General features: G+C 38.1%; 1 protein-coding gene across 1 annotated transcript in view; it reads right to left on the reverse strand.

The window, feature by feature from the left end:
- Positions 1-3,044: 3,044 nt before the first annotated feature.
- BMAL2 (basic helix-loop-helix ARNT like 2) overlaps positions 3,045-17,739 on the reverse strand; it is a 32,287-nt gene continuing 17,592 nt past the window's right edge. The window contains 11 exon segments of the mRNA XM_036405019.2: positions 3,045-5,559; positions 6,544-6,652; positions 7,903-7,990; positions 8,449-8,557; positions 9,368-9,423; positions 10,650-10,800; positions 11,359-11,465; positions 12,396-12,636; positions 14,242-14,385; positions 15,222-15,339; positions 17,230-17,322. Of these exon segments, the coding sequence (XP_036260912.2) occupies positions 5,423-5,559; positions 6,544-6,652; positions 7,903-7,990; positions 8,449-8,557; positions 9,368-9,423; positions 10,650-10,800; positions 11,359-11,465; positions 12,396-12,636; positions 14,242-14,385; positions 15,222-15,339; positions 17,230-17,322 (1,353 nt within the window). The 3' untranslated portion in view covers positions 3,045-5,422.

Below are 17,739 nucleotides of genomic sequence, written 5' to 3' on the forward strand. Positions count from 1 at the left end.
TGTCCTGAAGTTTCTGGTTCCAACCCCCCAAAAAGCAGAAGGTTGTTTAAGAAGTGACCAATCTGCCCCAGAGCTTGGGGCCGTTTTGGGTGCCCAGCTTCAGAGGATCAGTTTTGTGTGTTTGATCTGGAACCTTGTGTAATTAACCCCTGAAAATCAAGAAAAAGCAAACTCCAGTTTTTTTTTCCAGTGGACAAGGAAACTTTCCATAAAATTTCACATACCCATGAGGGTGAAAATGTAATCAGCTGCAGAAACTTCTCCAGCATGAACCTCAGAGATGTGTCAGTGTGGATCTGGAAATCACAAAGAGCAGTGTTACAAATCAGAAGATGCTGCATATTTAATGTAAAATGTGAGCAAGAGAAAACCTCCTGACATGAGCGGGAATCACATCAGGCTCAGCTGGAGGAATCCATACCATGGCAATAGCACAACTGCTTGAAAAGATTGGGTGTTCCAGACCATTGTCTTCCCATTACTCTGAATCATTGCTGTCCTCAAAAGCAGGACAGGAAAGGTTACACTTTGAGAAACCTGTTTTGGTTTTTTTAAAGACAATCTAGGAGCAGGCAGTAAATTACTGTAATAAACCACAAGCAAGGCAGCCCTGACAACTGTTGTGATTTAAAAAGTTCTAAAGCTGGGGGTTCATAAAGGAGCACTGTCATAAAGACCTAAGTGATCATGAGTAACAGAGAGACAGAAGACAAGAAACAACTCTCTGCTGGCTCCTGTAGCTCCACAAGCAGCAATCCACAAATCAAACAGAAATCTGCAAATTGAACCAGGGGAGCCCAAAAGAGGAGAATTGTTGCAGCTCCTCCTGCAACACTTTTCTTAGGAGTCAGCCTGTGTCCATTACTGCCCCCAGCAGAATGGGCATCCTGAACACCAGAGGGGCTGGAACACAAATTCCATGGAGAATGAAGTGTGGACAGCCCAGAGCTGCTCAGAGGAAACCTTTAGAAGCTGATTGTACCTTGCTGGAACAGCACTGAGCTCACCTGGCTTTTTATTTGATAAGGGATTTATCATCTCTTCAATGATACTGAAAGCTGTATCTGATACTGGAACTGCATTTGCAGATTTAAAAAAAAAAAAAAAAAGTATTCTTAAAATTCTTAAAAGACCTGGCAAATCAAATGTGTATAAAGTTCAAGGGAAGAGAAGGAGCAGACACTGATCTTTTCTCTCTGGTGACCAGTGGCAAGACCCAAGGGAATGGAGCTGGGCCAGGGAAGGCTCAGGCTGGAGATCACGAAAAGGTTCTTTCCTCAGAGGGTGCAGAGGGTGTCAAGCACTGAACAGGCTTCCCAGGGATGGTCACAGCCTCAAGGCTGCCAGAGCTCCAGGCGTGTTTGAACGACATTATCAGGCACAGGGTAGGATTTTTGAGTGTCTGTGCAGGACCATGAATTGGACTCTATGATTCTGTTGAGTCTCTCCCAACTCAGGAGATTCCACAATTGCATAATTAAGAAATCAATTTGCTTATTCTGCTGTGACAAGGTGAAGTCTAAGGATGGAACCACTCCTCTCAAAGAATTTCTATCCACTCATCTGAATGTATTTTGCTAAATATTAAAGGCCCAGTGGTATTGCCTTCCCTATCTGTAAGGCTTATGAAAGCAGCAATGTTTGAAGTCAGACTTTTTTGTTGAAAAGCATTGCACATTCCCTGAGCTGTTGTAGAGTTCAGAGTCCTGCTGCTCACCTCACAGCGTTTTCCAGGAACACCCTGATAAACCTCACTGTTACCCATTAACAGTGTTACCCAAGAGCCCATTAATGCTGTGACTCTCTTCTGTGCCAAGGCTCCCTGAGTGGTGTAGGACATGTTACAGATGTTGGGTCAGGTTCACTTGGAATCTGCAAATTCCAGGAAAGTGAAGTTACCACCCAGACAGGGTCAGCTCTGCGGTAGCAACAGCCAAGGTAGAGCTTTCCCACTAAACTTTTTACAATTTCCAAAGATTGTGTGATTATTTCTGGGAGTTTTGTCATGAAAACAAATTAATAATAAAAAGTTGTGTGCAGTGCCCACATACCTGAACTTACCTTTAACAGATCAGGCAGGCTGAGGTACTGTATTCTCTTTTTTGTCCCACTTTGGATCATAAACAGAAACCCTGCTGTGAGCAGTCACTAAGATGACTTTAGCCTTTTATGCTTGTGAGCAAACCAAATTTTCCAGTATTCTAAAAAGTGTAAGATCCACAGCAAATTCCAGAACTACAAAGCACCACAGGAAAGAAACCTGGAATCAGTCTCTGCTGTAGACCCATGCAACAGCACTGTCCCTGCCTATACCCTACAAGGGAATCCCAAAAGCACAGACAGGATCCTCTCTGCCCCCAGAACAACAAGTGACAAATGTTCACAGGTACTCAACTATTTAGGTCAAAAAGACCTTGGAGATCAAGTCCAGCTATAACCCAGGACCACCAAATCCACCACTACCCCCTGCCCATCAGTGCCACACCTGCACATCTTGTAAACACCTCCAGGAATGATGATTTCTCCACTGCCCTGGGCAGCCTCTGCCAATGCCTAATAACCCCTTTTTTTGTCCCAATATCCAATCTAAACCTTCCCTGGCAGAACTTGAGGCCAGTTCCTCCCATCCTGTCCCTCGGGAGCAGAGCCTGACCCCCATCTACCTGCAGTCAGGGAGCTGTAGAGTGCTGAGGTCTCCCCTGAGCCTCCTTTTCTCCAGGCTGAGCATTCCCAGCTCCCTCAGCTGCTCCTCACAGGCTTCGTGCTTGCAACAAGAACTGGAGAAGTTCAGGGTTAATGTGTGGAACCTTCAGAGCTCATCCCTGGAGAGCATGAGGGTGTTCTGAAACTCTGTTTGAGTCCCCAAAAATGCACATTAGCTTGGATTACAGGCGCTCCTTGCCTGAGGAGCATCACACTGAGCTACCAAAATCCACAGGAGTTCCACATCCCTGTTTCTGTTTTGAGGAAGAAGCCTGGGATCTGAAAGAACAAGTACTTTATATTTCAGTTCAATACTAGACAGAATTGCCAGCAGACTAACAGCAGGGCATCAAAACAGCATTTATTGACCTGGTTTAACCACAACCTACCATTACCTGCACCATGCCAGGAACAAACTGTCAGTATCTTACTAGAATTGTGTTGTTATACAAACAAAATAAGCACATACTATCTCAATTGTATTCAAAATACCTATTAATTTCACCAGAAATATTTACAAGTGACACTTTTTCTTCAAAAGGCTGCTTTAAGCCAGAAAAAAAAAATACAAATAGTAAAGGGAAAATCTAATAAATTAATTGAAAATCACAATATTTGTCATTGACTGCGAAAGAATCAAAGTTACATTTTTGGTTTTATTTTTTAGGGATAGCCAAGAATCCAAAAATAGTGGTTTGAGTCTAGACACTTATATAAATCTTGTGAAAGAATTAATTTGCTCCTGCAGTAACAACAGCTGCCATGTTTCCAAACTAATCCAGTTAAAAAAACTGTTCTAATAAAGTCTGTATAATTTTAAGTTATTTGTGTAGTCATTTATCTATGAGCTAGAGTATTTGCTGGTTTATTTAGAATTTACTTCTAGAATAGAAAAGAGAAAATGCATTTTACAATGGCAGAATCTCAAATTTCATTTATACAAAGAGATTTCTATCAGTTCTTAGAAAGTGCCTGTTTATTTTTTCCACTTTGCTCCATAATATAGCCCAAAATTTAGAAAAAGCAGAAAAGTTTATTCTAATAAAGCAAGAGAACTGATGATTTTGGCCCCATGTATGTAAAAGAGATCTGAATGCAGGAAACTACATCCAAATTAAATGAAAAAAAAAATCTATAGAGTTAAAAAAAAAGAAAAAATCAATCCAAAAAGCCATTCTAGCAAATCACCATCACCAAAAATCCATCATTTGCCAAAGGAGTCATATCATCTGTAGGATGCTCTGTCAAGCAGAGGAAGCTACTTCATGTCCAAATTGTGTCCTCATGAGGACAGGGTGGCTCCCCAGCAGTACAAGGATGACATCTAGTGACAGCCACATCCATCTGTTCCCAACTCCAGCCTTCCTAAAAACACCAGCCCAGGCTGCCACCCTCACCTGGAGTGAGAGAGGTCTGGGTTGTACCTACATTTAAATGCCTGTATTAAAAAGATGCACATGTATCAGATATCTTCAAATGCTTTCCTTTCACTACCCGAATTAAAAAAAATAAAGCAAAACCCAAACATGAAAAAAATCTGTAATTTTATGATATATAATCTATGCAAAAATTTGTTTAAATATACCAGAGATAAAAAGATCCTCTTGCTATATTAGTGCTATGTTGTTCTAATGCAACCTCTAAAGTGCCATGTTCTTGAGTCGTTTGCTGTAACTGGGATACAATCCTTGCAAAAGCTGTTCCCAAAAGATCATCCTGCATAGCATTTACTTACAAAGCTATAGTACAGAGAGGATTTTAAAAAGTCACACACTCAAGCAGTAGAAAATTCTCCCAATCTCTCCAAAAACATAAAAGATGCTCTAGACTTTTAACATTTTTTCACCAACAGACAGTGCAAGCCTCACTCTGGAACCAAGACTATCCATTCACACTTCTCTAGTTAGTAAAGAACCTGGGACAAGACCAAAGTTCTTTATTACAAATAAAGCATTATTTTTCTCTAGTTCTATGCACTGGCTCTCTAATAATACATTACAAATAATACAAAACAGTAATTAAGAGTTTGTTGCCTCTTTTCTTATTCCCTTGTCATGTTTGTGTACTGGGAAAATGAGTGTTTTTCTCAAAACATTCTCTTCTGTTTATTAGGGTGATCCAACCCCAATCCTTGCTCCCAGAACTGTAAGCCTCATTTTCACCTTTGACTGCAAAAATTGCACTGCTGAGAAGTACAAGGAATCACAAACTGCATAATTTGAGCATTACAATACCTTATTTTACAACTGTAGTGTGTGCAAATTGTTATTTCAATTAAATTTAATAGTTACAAATATTCTCAAACCATATAAGTACAGTAGGTTCTACAGAAAGTAACATGGATAACTAATATTCTGCAACTTGAAAAAAAACAATAAATAAAAGTTTGAAGTATTAAAACTAAGAAAAAGTAATCCTGTATATCGTACAGTACCTTTTGGTTAAAGCTTCTTAGCAAAAATATACTAAAGTGTTCTAAGCATTCCAGTTACAGATGGTTCAATATTAAAATTTCAAGGTTTCCTCATCATGAAAAAATATTGCATTTGTCCATAGGTGCAGCAGAAGATGTCTCTCTCTGAACAAGGCTCCAGTCTTTAAAAATCCAGAGACAGCAAGTCTGCATTCAAAGGAACCATTAGAAAACTCCAATACAGTACTGAGGATGTAGGGTTGTTGTGCATGGGGGTCTCTGCCATTCCTTGCTCCCAGACCGGCTCTAGAGAGCCCACTGGATATCACTGAGGTCAGCTGGGTCCCCCAGGCCCCCGTCAGCCTCCAGATAATTCATCAGCGCTGTCATGGCGGTGTCATCGTTCTCGCAGATGGCATCAAAGTCCAGCTGGGAGCTGCCACCTACACAGTGAGTAAAGCAGGAGCTTGAGGCAGGCATGAGCACTGTGAAGCATGGAGAATATGGTAACTTGCAAAACAGAATTGGTTTGAAGCAGAACCTGCCTTTGAAGTCAAAGCAAATATTTCTATGTTTAAAAAACCCTAACTTGACTCCCTTTTAGTTTAACACCATTCCTCCTTGCTCTGTGTTGTTGGGGTTGTTTTTAATTCTTTTTTCCCAAACCCTTATTAAAGAATTAGCTTTTACTCCTTTGTTTCTTTTTCAGTTGGTTGGTTTGGGGTTGTCAGGGTTTAAGTTTTTAAATTTTTCTGAAAAGGCTCATAGTTCAACCAGAAGAAAGCTGTAGGTTATAAATAAACAAAGAAATCCCTGGCAAATGAGGGAGAAGAGGAAGATGGAAAAGTTTCTAAGAGCTGAAATACAGGATCAGCATAAACATGGCTTTTACAGCATTTTGCCTTTTATGTCAAACATAATGCAGTGGCATTTTCCTCTTACAGGGCCAGGGAATCCTGTATCCAGACAAACTTAACAAGAGGAATATTAAAAAAATTCTTTCTGAGCCATTTAGAGCAGTCCTTTGTATCAACTACTCCCAGCTTGCAGCTTAGAAAGAGGTAAAGTGTTAAAAGACAATCATTCACAAATTCCAAGAAGTACCCTGACATTGCATTGAAATACTTTTCCCTCCCTATCTCTGTCCTGGAGAGAGAACAGTAAGGTGTCTCATGAAAAGTGTAAGAATGCAATGGTAAGCTTCAGTTACAGATGTTTTTTGTCATGAGATTGCCTCACTTACCAAATTTTGCTGTTTGCCTTGCAGCAATAACACATCTGGTTTCAGAGTGCTCTCATCTCCAGCAAGCCCCATCTCTTTACAATTTATACATGGTTGTAAAGTGGTGCACTCAGAAATGACACCAGGGATCAGAAATGCCAGCCCCTGCAACCCCCAGAATAGCCCCAAGAGAAATAAATCTTACTGAGGAGAGGTTCATTACTGGGAAATGGAATAGCACCCTGGCTTTGTTCTGAATTCTCCAGAGCTTCTGTTTCTGAAGGGCATAATTGAATCAACTCTTTATTTGGCACCTGAAAGAGTAGAATTGGTAGAAAGGACAGAATTAGATCCTAAATTTAGTCACAGATATTACATTACAGAAACATCATAGATTCCCATCAAATTTTTAAGAACTGAATAGAGAAAGTGAAAAATATACCTCATCAGGCAGATATTTTGCATTTAGAAACAAATATTCTATAAGTTCATATAGCACTGGACCTGGCTTAAATAAAAGTTGTGACTTCCACAGCTGTCAAAGGTACTCCACAGTGATGGCACTGCTTGAGGCTCTAACTCAGTGTTCAGCACCAAAGGTACTGGTTTGCACTTTCCACATCCACTACCATAAACTACAAATTCCCAGACCTGATGTTTGTCCCCAAACATTCCAGTTAAGAGATTAAAAAAGCCCTCATACCTCCTAGGTTCTAGATGCATTAAACTATATTCATCATAGCAATAGAGATGGAAGTCATGCTAACCCAATAAAAAAAGATAATTTTTTTCCTACAGTTGTTTTATTTAACACATACATGTAATTTAGCAGGAGAGATTCCTAGGATTGCCTGACTTGTGTATATTCTACCAGGAAATTAATAAAGGTGAAATGCTTTCCAAAAGTATTTTAGAAACAAATGGGATACCAAAGACCAGAATCAAGAAAAATCTTCAATGAATATGATGAAATTATCCTTATGATGAGACATTACATAATTTAGAGAGTTCAGCATAAGTAAGTCAAACAACTCTTCAGGAGAAAGATCTGTGGTAACAAAGGGGAGAACAGATCATTAAAAAAAGGGGGAAGTCAAAGCAGACCAGGATAGTGGGGGTTTTTCATAAGAAATAAGAATTGCAGTGGAAAGATAAACTGTTTTTAACAGGAAAGAAATTTGCATTCAAAGAGTTGTTGGAGAAGTTTGTTCAAGCCGTGTCCAGTGCAAAACATACAACATATTTAGGTAAGATATGTTCTTTATTCCATAGCTATGGGCAATAACTATGTTATTTATATAACTATGTTAGTTATAGTTTGTGGTGTTACAAGCACCACTAGATTAGCATAACTACCCATTTTTAGAAGAGTAATGAAATACCTTCAAAGTCACAATTTTAAACATTGCAAAACAGCACTGATTTTTTCAAAAGTCTCTTCAAAACCATTAAGATTAAAAGTACACATTCACAAAAACAAATCAGGGCAATCCCGCTCAAACACAGGTTGTGAGCTGACATTAACCTTTTCATTTAGGGTTTTTACAGGCAGGGGTGTACTCACATCACTGCAGTTTATAGTTAAAGCTGGAGAAGGTGACTTTCTGAGGAGATGTGACGGACTTAACTCTTCAGAGGGTGAAGAATGCAACCTAAAATTGCATGTGTTTAGTTGATTTACCAGGTCACATTAATCAAACACTGAAAAACAGACTGTGTGGTACAGAACCCACCAGACCTCCCCAGTGACAAAGCACAAGTCTGATAATATGAAACAATAATGTCTTAAATTCTCCTGAAGATTCTAAATTCTCCTGCTCCAAGTTTTGGTAGCAGAAAAAAGAGGAGAGATCAGGAAAGGCCATGGGTCACAATTCTATTCCTTGAGCACAGTTTTCTTCCTCTGTTGAATCACCAGCACAGTCCTGTGCTCTGCCAGGCACGAGACTGACATAATTATAATGGTATCTTATTATGCTATGGCTCAACCTAAAAAGTGTTATACATATAATACAATAAAAGTGAAACTGGAGCAACCCTCACATAATCATATAATTCCTCATGCCTGTCTTTACTTAAAAGCCTAATGATGGTGTTATGCATTTATTACCTTTGTAATTCTAGTATTTCATTTGCAATTTCGGTTCCTATACTTCCAGCACCAAGAACTGTTCCAGAGGACATTCCAGGCACACTTACTAAAGACTGTTTTACAGCATCTGTAGATTAAAAAAAAAAAAAACAAAGCCCAAAGAAAACCTTAAACCCAGAGAACTTTCATTGCAGAGCAAGGATTCATTTTAAAGTAGCTTTTGTTCTAGATATACATATACAAGTATATATTTTCAAATATGTATTCAGAAATTATATTCCTTTAAATACTGATTCATGGCAGAGGGCGTTGCAATATAAAGTGAAAAATCTGTTTGTGAAAATTGTTGTTCTCCAGTAGTGAAATATATTTAATCATTGCCACCTCCAGTGTCTCTCACAGACATTGCAAAGAACATGAGTTTAAAATACCCTTGGATTTCTCACCAACTGAAATCAGTTATTGAAAGAACATTTTGAAAAGCAAATATAAAGCCTTGACAGCAAGATGATAGAACAGCATGCAGAAAGCAGAAACTTTGCACAGCAGAAAAATAATAACAAAATATGTTCTGTATCAGTATTCCCCTGTATTTTATAGATAAACTCAGCACAGTTACACCTGTTCCGAAACCTGGGCAAAATATGAAGGGTCTGTGACAGAAGGACAATATCCTACTAACCAAACCCCCAGCTCTAACAGAAGCTGCTGGAAATTAAAAGTAGGCTATATGCACTTCTTTTTAGAGTTCCGTGAATTTTATCAATTAGGACTCTGTGAGTAACTAGACACTGAAAAAGAAATAGCTTTAAAAAAAAAATTAATCCTTCTTTGCATGCAATCTAGAATAAAAAAACCCTGGACAGGATAAATTTAAATTGACTGATTTGACTGATCAGGAAATGCAGCTGTGATAACTGTAAGAAGAGACACTTGCCTTCTGCAGATTGGGAACTGTACAGGACCTCTTCTTCAGCTGATTCCTTATGACCTCTGAGATTTAAAGAAATGAAAAAAAAAATCCAAACAAACCACAAAAAGTCAGCATGTTTTTTTGTCCCAAGAGCAAAATCCAGCATATATTTATGTTTAATTTCAATAATACTTTACACAAAACCAAAGCTAACATCCTCGAACTAGAGAAATATAAGATATTAATCACATATTTCCATGTTCAATTCTTTGTAATGTTTCTGAGCAGTGGGTGAAATACTGATTTCCACTTTCCAATTTAAAAAGAAAGCCAGTAGGATTGTCTGTGTTCCATGACAAGGGAATAGGGCTGTCATTTCCAGTTTTAGGAGCGAAATCAGGTAACCAGGAACAAGGACAGGTCAGTGGCTGTCTTGTGTCAGCAGCTGCTGCCCTCCTTCCCTCCTGCAGACAGCTGCAAATGCCCACATCTCCAGGGCAGGCAAAAAAGTGTCCTTGGGCTACTGGCCAGCATAGGCTGTCTGAACTGCTCTTCTCTGTTTTCTTGGAGAAAAAGGACATGGGCAAAAGAGGTGGGTGATGTTGACCTAAGGCATGAATCAGATACAGAATGGGTAAAAGGCCCCCTCAACAACTTTGTTTGATGGAAATAAAACCCCCTCTGTCCCTGCTCAAAACCCTAATCATTGGCAAAGATCCTCAGTAGCACTGGAACAATCCCAATTACAGCTCCATTGCGAGGTGCAATGGAGAATGAAAAAGAACTACAAATTAAAAAAAAATTAAACACTCATATTTACTGTCCCCCAGGCTCCACCCTTGCAATCAATTTGGAGAGGATCTTTCTGTCCGGCCTTGCATTTCCACCATCTATCAATTGTGCTTCTCCACCTTCTGACACCTGGGGGTAGAGCAGCACTTGGAATTGGGTCAACTGACACACAAAGGGTTGTAAAGACCAGAAGGAAAAGCAGAATTAACTTGACAGTTCTATTTATTCAAATCTACTTCTCTTAAAGATCCTTCCCTTCTTCCTTTAAAAAGAAACTCTTCCATCTCTTTTTTTTCCCCTACTGGGAAACAGCATAGTTTTCAGAGTTAAATACACAACTTAGGCCTGAAACAAAAATAGCTGGTAAATACCAAAAAGATGTTTGTCTAAGTTGTTCAGCCCCTTTTTGTGCAAGGTTGATGTTTTCTAGTCTTGTTCTGCTTTCTACACAGGTTATTTTAGTGCTAACTGTAATTATGACAAAAATAAATGGAGAGTCATATAAATTACTTACAATACCACAGTGTTGTTTGATACAATGTACTCCAGCTCTTTGGTCCAAGGATTCATGAAACTAAACCACTGACTCTTTAAAGTAACGAAAGTCCCATCTTTTGCTCTAAATTTGTAGGAATTTGTAAATACTTTTTCTTTGTTCTGCAACACTAGATAAGAAAAGGAAAGTTATAATCACCATATTTAACCTTAGAAAGGTAAAGTTAGAAATAATAAATCTATTTTATAGCATCATAAAACCAAAATGTTTCTGTTGGCCAGACATAGAATAAACATGCCAGAACAAACTGGGACCTGTTCTAAAATCAAATTATATAGTTTCAGCAGGGTATTAAATCTTACATAAATAAGCAAGTACTATGTTCCTGCAAAACACTAGGAGACTCATGACTTGGTGAGCTTTAACTCGTGTCTTTAATGATGTTATCAGACACATCTGCTCTTCAGGAGTCCTCCCCTTCCTTACAAAGAATGGAAGCAGAGGGTTTGACAGATGTGCTGACATTATTCCTCCACAATTAAGGCCCTGCACCAGGAGCCAAGACAACACAAGTTTCTCTCTGTTTTTATTACAAGCCTTACACAGGCTTGTCTTAACACAGACATCACAAAGGGCAATGCTGAGGTTGGGTAGTTTGGGTTTGCACAGTTCTCACTTGCAGTTACACCTTGCGGTAAGTAGTCTGAGAGGACCAACTGTTTTGTACCTTCTTTGTGTTTTTCAGCTAGGTGATTGTGATCATCTTGATGGCAGTACTCATAACAAGAAGTTCCTAGAAGCTCTTGTGGCAGATACCCTAAAATTGCTGTTGCGCTGTTAGAAATAAAAATGTGAACTACAGCAGACTCAAAGCCGTTTCCTTCAGTATCAGATAAAGCAGAGCATTAATATTTAAACAAACAGATGCCTGTGTTCATGTTTGGGGAAAAAATATAGCATTAGTACAGCTCTAAAACAACAGGAAACATTTTTCACAGCAAATTATCCCTTTGCAATGAATGACAATTCGAAGGTAAAGTAAATGTTTAAACATGCAAACCACATGTACACACAAAATGCTTCTGTTTAGTGGCTCTCCCCTAGCCAGTCACAGTACTGGTCACATATAAGAGTCAATAAAAAACTCAGCAGTTGAATTTTGCTCTTTCACTCAAAGGAATTAGTTTCAAACCGACACTTTTAGTATAAAGAAAAGAAGACTGAAAGCAGTAACATTTCCAGTGACAATGAAATTCCAAATGCAAAATGGTAACTAGGTTTTTACAACAAATAAAAGTCTGGTTCAGAAAGTAGAGAAAATGGGAACTTAGTTCTCACTTCTAATAAAATAATTTGGTACCTCACTTAGAATGTATTTGTTACAAATGGTAAGACTCTCAAAAGTAATAACTTCTGGGTAGATTTTATTACTTCAGTCTTGTGCAGAGCTATGAAGCTCTAACTTGAGATTTTTCTTTATGAATAAATGAGTCCATTTTCTATAGGACAATACACTTCTATACATGATATATTATTTGACAAAAAACAAAGCCCAAGTACACATAGTTTAAGAATTAACTGCTTCTTGTGTAGAGCAGAAAAACATTCTGAAAATTAGAATTTTTGAGAATTTTCAAAAAATTCTCAAAAACTGAGAAGTCAAATTAGAACTTCTACCCTGCTGGAGAAATTACAGCTTTGACAGAGGATCAGAAAATGGAAGCAGTTGTGTAATTTCTCTTCATTAAAGAACAAAAGGCTTACCGCTGATCTACATAAACAAATTTTCCATCCATGGCAAATCGTGTAACAAATTCTGTTGCTTTGACTTTTATCTCTCCACTCTTTTGTGGAACAATATAAGGGTGTAACCTCCCAATCGCAACAAGACAGTTAAAGTTACTACTGTCCTTTTCTACATCATTTTCCTCTTCTACTCCCACCTCATTAGGAGGCCAGTTCTTCAAATACCCAGTACAGTGAATGGTGCAGTATTTTCTGTGATCTAATAGAAAGAAATTAAATAAGAAGCAGTTACTGTTCAAAGAGTAAACCAAACTACTTATTTTATTATGTTGGCCATGAGACCAGCAACTTAATAGTTCATGCTTACCTACACCAACTGTACAAATCTATAGATAATTTTACAGAGTATTTTTCAATTAATTCTGTTCTATTCAATTTGGGCTTACCTGCAGAGTAAGCTTCTAACCCTATGTAAGATTTAGGAAGATGAGTTATGGGTGTTGGCAGTTCAAACACAAGTTAGACAGAAAACAAAGCAATAACGCACAGATCACTCTGTTTTTATATGGATTGTGAATTAAAATTAGCCTGAGGCCCTCTGTAGCTTCCAAATCAATTTACTTTTGGTGAGCACAATGACCTGAACATATGCTCACTGCAGTTGAAGAAAGAATCAGCTTATTTTCTATTTATCTCTGGTTTCTGAAGTTTTGTGGGAATACAAATATTTTAAATATCTTAAATCCCAGTATACACTGTCATTCATCCCTTTTTGCTCTCTAAATAACATGCAAACACCCTCATAAGCATCCAGATTTGACATTATGTGTCCTACAATAGCTGTCTTTCCAAAAAAATGCCAAAGCATTCTTGACACCTCTACGCTGAACAGGATGCTTTCCATAGCTTTGATTTTCCTCTCTATTACAAAAAACACAGATCAACTCTGCAAAATGAGAAACTGAGTTATCCCACTATGATTCTGTCACAGTTGCTCAGGTGCCTTCCCTCAAAACTGCTTTCCCAAGAAACACTTAGAGAAGGTAAATTCTTATCTCACTGAGTTATCTGACGCATCAAGGGATATCAAATTCTATTTACTTACAATTACGGGCCTCTTAAAATTTGTGGTGTATCTCAACAGTAACAGGTTACATTGAAAAACAGAACTTGGAGGATTTTTTCAGGATCAAACAATTTCAGCACACCTTTCAAAAATCAATACTAAGTTATTAAAACAAAAGTTGGAAATTGCATTTTAAAATTGAAATTTAAATTTTCACTGGAAACTTGACAAGATTACACTGCTCTATGGGCATACCAAAATATGAACTAAAGTAAAATTAATGGAAAATTAATGGAATTACACCAATAAATTAACTTCACCATGAAAAAAGGGGGAAAAAAGGGGGAAAAAAGGAAAATGCATACTTTTAAATACACACAACACAAAAAGTAAATCAGAAAAAAAAAGTTGGTTTACTTGCTTTTTTCCCTTCAAAATAGTAGAGTTTGCAGGCTTTATTCACTCAGTTATCTTCAAGACATAAGTTTAGTTTCATTCTTCTGATCTGCTTCAGTTCTTTCAAATATTTCCCTGAGACTTCTCAAATTTGATCACAACAGACCACATGCTCCTATAGAACCACTGTACCTCAAGTTCCTCCCTCCCTCTTTCCAGGAGGGCACCAGGAGGAGAAAGAGAACAATTAAGACTGTTTTTCAAAAGGTGTCCCTGGTTCACATTTACACTGCTCTACAGCTACTTGGTGAGATCAGTAGGAACTAGAAAGCCATTAGTGATTTGGAATTTAAACAAGTTTCAAGACAGAAAGCCCCCATTTCATCTCCACTCTCTGAATACCTTTCTTCTTTGGGTTGGGCAAACACTCCTTCTCCTCTTTGACTGTGGTCCTGCTACACTTTATGCGACAGAAGAAGGAACGTCGAGCACCAGAGTTCAGCCGAGCTGGTCCAGCTTGGAAATCTGTGTGTACTTGCAAGCCAGCTTACAAAGATTTAGTAAAGTAGTTAAAAACAACCAAAACCAAGCAATAAAACTTCAGAAAACAAGGTGCTTTCTGCATTTACTTCCCAGTACATTGTCCTTACTGTTTAGCTGCCTAAATTGTGTACTTACAATTTTAAAAGTCTAATAGTTTAAATAGGACAAAGAAAACATGATTGACAGAGATTCCAAAATTAGAAAGAACTACTAAACTATTTATAGACCCTTCTTGATATTCTTAATAGAATTTTACTACAGATACTTAATAAACTTTCACTTTGTATTTGGTACAAGGAAGAACTGCAAAGATGCTTGTAAAAAGCCAGCTATAAAATAGGCATTAGCTGCACAGTACACAAAACAGGCATTAGCTGCATAGTACACAATGCTTTCCTTATTAGAAACAACTGTAAACTAAAGAAGGTTTGGTTACTTTGGGATTGACACTTAGCATTTTCAGAGAAGACAGTGATTCTTGATATTGAAGTATTTTATCCCATGTTCGACTACATCAGGTCTTTTGTATTGACAAGACCTAGCAAATACAAGAAAAAAAGCAGTATGCTGGTAGGAAGAATGTCAGACCACATCTTGGTAAATGCTTAACAGTGATTGCAGTAATTTAACAGAATTTCTGTAACTCTTATGATCTAAAATCAATTCTCTTCTGGGCTAGCTTTTCAACTATAATGCATTTTAAGCAGCAGATACGCATTCAAATGTTTGCTTCTTTTGTTCATCCACACATCCATACAAACACCTGAATACATCCTCACTAATAATTAGTTTTATTAACATCTCTTGTATAAATATGAGCACATCCAGCTCTGACTTACTTCTGCCATCTACAAGCTTCTCCCTAGGCGAGACGTCCGATGAAGAAAGTTGCTCCTTAACTTTTGCAACATCTTTTGGATGTAAGTAATCAAATAAACTTTGTCCAATTAAACTGGCCTGTTAGAAGAAAAACCAAAAAAACAACAAAACCCAAAAGAGATGAGAACCACACCATTTTGGAACAGGACCCCACACATTACTTATCTCAGGAAAAATGTCTACACCACTAAAAAAAAAGTCAATACCAGTTACTCCAAACATCAATATTTTGTTCTACATTTCATTTGTCATTGTTTAATATAATTTTTGTTTAAAAGCGTAGTAAAACCATAGTTTGTTCCTTCCCTTTGAAAAACAGCATATTTAGTTGGAGATCAAACAAGTTCTGTACAACCAAATGCTTTATTTATGTAAATAATGCAGTTTCTGGTCCTAGCCAAAGAAGGTTATACATGAAGTAATTCCACTCTTAATTCCCCCAGATTATTGGGGAAGGAGGGAAGAAATAGAAAGGAGGATGAAATACTCAACTGTCTAATGACTCTGAGTTCTAATGTGGTTGGACAAACTGGCACCACAGAGCCAGTAGCATGCTGGAAGCAGGGCTCAGCTCACTACAGCACTCAGCAGAGGATATTTTCAGGGATGTCTCCAGCTGGGATGCCTTCTACCTGCTCACTCTGTTCATCCCAAATAACTAACCTGCTGCAACACTTTCTTTTGCAACAGGAAGGAATTCTCACAGAAGTGGGAGAATTTGGTTTTCCACTGCTTACCTTCAGCACAGCAACCAAATCAAAGGACATAAAGGAGCTGTGTTGACAAGCTCTACTCTAGACTCAAACTCAGGAAAAACACCCAGTCTCCTGCCTTTTCTCAGTCTCCATTTAATCCTAATGCAATGGGAAAATGCTGAGTGCTGCTGAGACAGCCTAACAGCAGCCTTGCCAAAATATACAGGTGTAACAAACCAGATAATGCTGCAGCATGGGATTCAGAGCCTAGAACGACTCCTACACAAGCTAATAAATCCATGGGTTTTGATTAAAGTCAATCATGTCCTCTGAATCTCCTTGTCTGGAATACAGGAGATCTTAAGGGTCTGGAAATAGGTATGTCTAACATGAGTGAGTCCAGAAAGGCACTTTCAGCTCTTGAACAAAATCAGTGTAGAAGTTAAAAAAAAAAAACAACTCTGCTTTATGCTTATTGCCCTAGGATGATTCATTTAACTTTAATTAAAAAAGATAGTTTTGCACTTTAAAAAAAAAATCTATGAAAGAGTCCAGATTGGTTATCTGAACATTTATAAAGAAAACTAAAATAGCACAAATGGTTTCAAAGTTACAAAAGTAGACAGATGGCAGCACTAACTGTTTTAGCCTCTGTTTGTGAAACAGAAGTCATTGATACAAGAACAAATTATCATCCCTGGATTATTCGTGGTAATTGCCCATCATGCTAAACACCAACTAATGGAAGGTACTTGTATTTTGGCAATTTCCCTGGTTGTACAGGGAATGCTGGCTGCCATTCAGTTTGTCTCAGGTTAGGGGTACACGCTCGGACAGTTATTGTGGGTGATGTGTTACGTGGTGCATCCCAGCATAAAGGCAGCACCAAGGAAAGCTTTCATTAACTTCCACGGCTCAACTACCCATTTTCCTTGGCCTAAAAAAAACCCTCAAAATCACTTCACTATGTGAAAGAAAATCTCTTGCACACAGAAATTAGGACATCTTCAAATTATTCCTTCCTCTCAGACTGGCAGTTTTCTTAAGGATGATCAGCTGAAATCTGGTGCTGTTCCTCAGGTTGGGAACACTGATGTACTTGCACATATTTTCTTACAGGATATTCAGCTTTATTCTGAATAAGGTTAAATTAAAGAAATTCTAAGAAATTATACACAAGGATTGGTTTGATGTAATATAAAATAAAATATAAAAGTTTTAAAATTCGTAAGAAAATGCAAGGTAAAAGCAAGCAAGAAACAGCAATAACCACCTGATCATAATTCAGTATTTTGCAAACTGATTCAGAGACAAACAGAATTTTTCCTCTGTTGCATCCAACTACAAACAGGAATCCATCTGCAGCCTGAAAATATAAAGACACTGTCTTTAAAAACACACAATTAAAATAAACAATGAATATTAATGACTACAAGGAAGCACACTTTTAAACCTGATTTTTAAAATTAAATACAAGAAAGCTGGAGAGGGGCAAGAGGAAATGGCTCCACACTGACAGAGGGTGTGTTTGGATTGGATATTAGGAAGAAATTGCTCCCTGAGAGGGAGCTGAGGCCCTGGCACAGGCTGCCCAGAGATGCTGTGGCTGCCCCTGGATCCCTGGAAGTGTTCAAGGCCAGGTTGGATGGGATCTGAACAACCAGGGATAGCGGAAGGTATCTTTGCCCATGGCAGGGAGTGGAATGAGATGAACTTTAAGGTCCCTTCCAACTCAGGCCATTCTGTGATTCTAAAAAAAAACAAAGCAATTAAGATTGCAAGG

The sequence above is a fragment of the Molothrus ater genome, chromosome 5 (genome assembly GCF_012460135.2).
Source record: "Molothrus ater isolate BHLD 08-10-18 breed brown headed cowbird chromosome 5, BPBGC_Mater_1.1, whole genome shotgun sequence".
NCBI classification, from domain to species: Eukaryota; Metazoa; Chordata; class Aves; order Passeriformes; family Icteridae; genus Molothrus; species Molothrus ater.